At 53.4% G+C, this 5296-nt stretch overlaps 1 protein-coding gene across 1 annotated transcript in view; it reads right to left on the bottom strand.

Moving 5' to 3' along the window:
* Positions 1-3881: 3881 nt before the first annotated feature.
* MORN5 (MORN repeat containing 5) overlaps positions 3882-5296 on the bottom strand; it is a 32237-nt gene continuing 30822 nt past the window's right edge. The window contains exon 5 of the mRNA XM_022577964.2: positions 3882-4084. Within this exon, the coding sequence (XP_022433672.1) occupies positions 4005-4084 (80 nt within the window). The 3' untranslated portion in view covers positions 3882-4004. The remainder of the gene's footprint in view (positions 4085-5296) is intronic.

Here is a 5296-nt window from a genome sequence, read left to right as displayed (position 1 = left end):
GAGGCAGGGGGAAAAGCGGGGGCCGGGGGGAGAGGGCGGGGCAAGGACCCCCATGGGTTTGGAGGCCCAGGAGAAGGATGCGGCACACTGGACTGGGAGAAGTACTAGCCATTTTAAGGAGAGGACAGAGGAAACTCGGGGTGTGTGTCGGGGACCCTGCTTTCACCTAGTTATCCAGCATATGTGCAGGAGACATAGCAGAGGTGGTGTTTGATCTGTGTGGTGACATTTCTGAACGCTTGGACAAGTTAGAATTGGGGACCCTTGTTGGCTACTTGACTCCTGATGGGGGTGCTTGGGCCACGTCTTCTTTGGGGGGACCTCTCATGGGGGAGCTGGAGAACAGAGCCCAGGGAAAGGGCAGAGCTTTCACTCTGGACCCACCTCTGAGTAGAAAGAGAGTGCCTGCTGCCTAGGTGAGTGTACTTCTGGGGTGCTACCAGGCGGGGCAGGCCCTGGCTCAGCCCCTGGCTCAGTAGAAAGAGGGTGCCTGCTGCCTAGGTGGTAGCACCCCAGGATTCTAGCTGGCACTTCTGGGCTTCCCCACCAACCCTGCCCAGAGCCAGTCCCACTCACTCCTGAGAACACAGGCCAGACACAGCTGTGCTCACATCCACCCTGACCCGCTGCAGCTCTTCCACCCCAAACAAAAGGGCTTGGGCTACACAAGACCATGATTTATGTTTTCAGGGGACCCCGTTTGTCCCAGGCTAATCCTGTAATTTTAGAATGACTTGGGTGTCCTGATGCATTTCCCACTAGAGGCTGCTAGTAAGTATGTTTCAGCCCAAGTCCTCCTTCCTGCTTTGATTAACCTGATACGTTGCTTTTGGAAGGAGACGCTAGGACAGGGAAAGCAAGTTCATGGTACCTAGGTGTCTGCTGCCCCGGTTTCACCCATGGCAGACATCGCTAATCGATCGCAGCACTCTCTATCTCGCCGAGTCTGGATAAGGGTTCGGAATCCACATGCTTGAAGTTGGCACTTAACGTGAAAAACGATATGCTCTTCTTACTCTGGGACCTGGAGGAGGGCTGGGCCCGGGTGCAGCCCAAGAAGGGAACTTGCTTCTTTTCCCTTTCAAAGACAGTTCCAGCTGACTCAGGGCAAAGGAAAGACACCCCTCAGAATGTGATCAGTGCAGCTTGGTTCAGAACTCACCCGGTGAATAGAGTGTGCCTGGCCCTACCCTTGGAGCTGATGTTAACCGGAGCAGCTTGGGCCCAGTTCCTGGTGACTGGGGAGCTCTAATCTTTCCTTTGATGTGGTGAGTGGCCAGCCGAGCCATGCCCAGGGTCACCCAGTACCCACTCTGCCTTGAGCCTCCCCCCAGGGTCTGTTCCTTGCGTGGATCACACGGTCGTAGCATGCTGTGGTTCAGACACGTCTCCACTAGGCTGTTAGAACAGCCTGGGAACGTACAGGCCATCAAGACTATTTATTTAAATACAAAACAAAAGGAGGAAAACACACACACGGAAAAAAATTGTAAGCACTTTTTTGTAAAACCAATGTCTGTTTTGTTACATACCTTTCATGTTGTGCTTTGTAAATGTCTTATTTGTGTAATAAATAAAGTTAATGCAAGTAGAAGTGCTGGCACTGACATCCGGAGCACGATGGAATTCCATTTCTTTCCTGCTCTCTGGTTAAGGGCTCAGGCTCAGGCCTGGCCCCCAGAATATCTGGGCTGCTAGACAGTGAAACCCCTTCCCGGAAGACTGGTTCTGTTTCCCAGCTAGGAAACTGAGCGTTGTAAAGGCATGGTGGTGGGTTTCTTCTCTAGTCTGAGCTGTGTAGGAAATCAGGCTGGCTGCTGTCCTCCGTCCCACTCCTGACCGCGCTCTGCTGGGCCCCGTGCCACCCCTGCAGCCTCAAAAGGGTCCAAGGGGGGCTCTCAGCCCAACAAATGCTGGAGACAGACAGATCCCTCCGACGTGCTGTCGAGACGGAGGGGGGCATTTGAGCTGTACCCTTGGATGAGAAGTTCACGGAAATAAGTTCAATGGAGGAGATGCTGGGGGACCAGGGAGGGAGGCACAGAGGAGCCTGAGTGGGAGATGGGGGAGAATCTGATACTGCGAAGTGAAAGGGAATATGCGACGGGAGACAGGGCCACAGGGCTCCAGCTTCCGCACGAGTCTGGGTCTCATACTGGCCTCATCGGGTTCCAGAGCCACCCTGTAATCTGGGGAGTGAGAGAGCGCATCCTTCTGCCGGCCGCCAGATGTTCTTGTAGCAGCAGAACCTTTTGTGCAAACCAGAGCCCACCAGGAAGGGAGTGGAATGGCTCTGCCTGGCGCAGAGGCTTCCCCAGCGCCCCAGCCCCACCCCGTGGCCCCACACAGAGTCACTCCGAAGCCTCAGCTCAGGGTGTACGTGGCCATCGCCCCTGCAGGGCCCCCCGGTTAGTTGTTGCATTCTCCATCCTTGACCCTATCCTTGTCCCTCCCCCTCGACTCTTCCAATCCATTTATCATTTCGATATTTAGAGATTTAGATATATGTGTATCTTTGAAAAGGAAGTTTGTGTGTGTGTGTTCCTTTACATGAATATACTTTATTTATTTTCAAAACACAGTTTGGAAACCCCCAGTGGACATCAGTCCTGTCATTCTACTGAGGTGAGTGACTGTTGCCTTGGTGGGGAAAGGTGATCCCCCATCCCTCTGCGGCGCAGCTGAGCGGGGCCCAGGTCTCCCTTGACTCCTGGCTCTGCCCCAGCAGGCCGCTCATGGGGCCCTAGATCCAAGGCTAGCTTCCTGTCCTTGCGACCTTGGCAAAGCCCTCCCAGGCCCGACTCCCTCTCCTGAGCAGCCCTTGGTGAGCCAGGGGACAAGGCGCAGGGGGCTACAGGGTTCGCAGCCTCTAAGGAGGGAAAGCTACGCAAAGATCCAGGTGATCCAGGTTGCTTGTGGCCCAAGTACAGCCCTGGAACATGTTACCACTTCCTCTGCTGGTTTTCAGCTGACACATGAGATCCCTGGGGGTGATTCTGAAGAATAATTACTCTGTATGCACAGCTAACGAATTAGTTTTTAAAGCAAGTGCGTATTGAATACCTGCTAAGTACCAGCTCCTTTATTGTATTATTTCATTCAATCCACATAGCTACCCTATGGGTTTCAGCATCATTATACATTTTACAAATGGGGAGACTGAAGCTCAGAGAAGTGAAGTGACTTGCCCAAGGTTGTATGATACCCTGTGATGGAGCTGGGATTCACACCTAGGTGTGTATGATGACAAAGCTGCATTCTTTCTGTGGCACCCCACCGATTCCGTGCTTAGGGTAGGAAGCTCAGATAGGGAAGCTTCCGAGAGGAAGAGGCAGTCCTGGGTAATCATTTCTGGGCTTACAGGAAGATAGCAGCTGTGAGCCTGGGCAGTCATCCTGTCCTACTGCCCTGTGAAATCAAGACTGGTAAGGCAGGCAGCTTGTAGTAAACAAACAAACAAACAAACAAAAAACAGCTGGGCTTTATCTTCAGGAAGACTCGGATTCAAATGCTGTGTGACCTAGGGCAGGTCACTCAGTTTCTCTGAACCTCAGATTTCCCATCTCTAAAAGGTAATGCTAAGCCCTTTCTTACAAGGCTGTAATGTGGAGCTGAGATAACATAACCACACTGCCCGCACACATGAGTTGCTCATTCAATTACATTTGTCTATCATTATAAGGTGATGGCTCTCAAACTTCCATATGCGTAAGAAATACCTGAGAATGCAAACTGCTAGACCCCAGTCTCAGCGATTCTGATTAGCAGGTACTAGGGTGGGGCCCAGGAAGAGCTAGTTCACAATTTTGCCCAGGTGATTGTGATGCAGGTGGAGTGAGGGTCCCGCTCCAAGAAATAGTCTAAGGAAAGTACACTTAGGGCCACTGATGGCAGAAAGCTTTTATTCCCGAGTCAAAAGTCAGGTTCTAAAACTACAGCCTGCTCCCTGGGCCAGCCAATGCCAGGGGCACAGAAGGAAGCTTGTGACCGAGGGGGCTTAGCGTTCACGGCTTGGGCTTAGGACCCATGGCCTCGTCCCAGCCCTTCCGACATGTCCGGATGATCCACTCGTGCTCGTCACCATCTGCAAGAGAGGAGGAGGGAGAGGTGGTCATGCCCTGCGCCGGGAGCCCCCAGGCGGGGTCTTGGGGCTGGGGTGCATGTTGGAGGTGGACCTTGCTGACGGAGCCAGGCACAACATGGATGGGCCGCTCTGAGCTGGGCCCGTGCCCAGTGTGACATCCACCAACGTCACCCCCGGGACAGCCGGTCGAGGCCTTCGTTTCTTTTCTGGGTTTTCCATTCTGGACGCTTCAGAGAACCTGTGGTTTCCCAGGAGGCTGACACCCTCTGTTTGCCCAGGTCCTTTCGGTGGGGAGAGGAGAGGAGGATCTGGGGGTCCTGTAGGCCCACATGCATTTATCTCCCTTAACTTAATCCTCATGACCACCCGATGGCAGCAAGCCCACCTTTCTGTGGACGGACTAACAGGCTCGGAGGATGAGTCGCTAGTCCACAGCCACAGTGTTGGTACGTGGGAGAGCCCAGAACTTGAGCCCCGGGGCTGTCTGAGTACAAGGCCTGTGCTGTTTTTAAACCTCAGAGAGAATTGAGTGGGACACATCCCTTAGTCCACAGCACACTCTCTGTGCCAGGCCCCTCTGAGGGCTGACTCTATTTTCATTTTTCCCCTTTATCCTCCAAAGCCACACCCAGCCCCTCCCCCCACCACGACAGAGACCCGCTCCAATGGCGGGATATATACCCCTAAAAATGCACGTAGCTCTGTAAAATATGTACTGTTGTTTTGTGTGCGAATGTGGTTTCAATTTACATAGATGGCATTGTGCTGTGAATTTCATTGTGCCTCACTTTTTTCACTCAACACTACATTTTCAAGATCTGTTCTTGTTGCGACGCGGACATCTTGTTCTTTGCTCCTGACTGCTGCCTAATATTCCATGGTGGGCTTCCGTCATGTTGTACTACCCATCCTCCCAGGGGTGGGCACGCAGGTTGCCTCCACCTCCGGTGACCGGGAATGACGCTGGGACAAACGTTCTTGGGTCCATCCCTTCGTGGATACGTGGGAGAATTTCTCTGGGATTATAGTCCAGGAGGAGGGTTACGGAGCCGTGCACATACTTCATTCCCCAGGACTCCCAGCGAAGCCCATGTTTTTTTCCCCAGCGCCGCAATGCCTGCCTGCGGTCCTTCCCTCGTTCCTGCCTTCCCTCTTCCTGGGGATAAAGAGCCCCGGCCCAAACCCCTGCCCTCGAGCAGCTGTCCTCAGGGC

The sequence above is a fragment of the Delphinapterus leucas genome, chromosome 6, assembly GCF_059928025.1.
Source record: "Delphinapterus leucas isolate spDelLeu-1000000601 "Yukka" chromosome 6, BTC_Dleu_Yukka2, whole genome shotgun sequence".
In the NCBI taxonomy this organism is placed as follows: domain Eukaryota; kingdom Metazoa; phylum Chordata; class Mammalia; order Artiodactyla; family Monodontidae; genus Delphinapterus; species Delphinapterus leucas.
The sequence above is the reverse complement of the archived record's forward strand: the minus strand, read 5'-3'. Positions and strand labels throughout refer to the sequence as shown.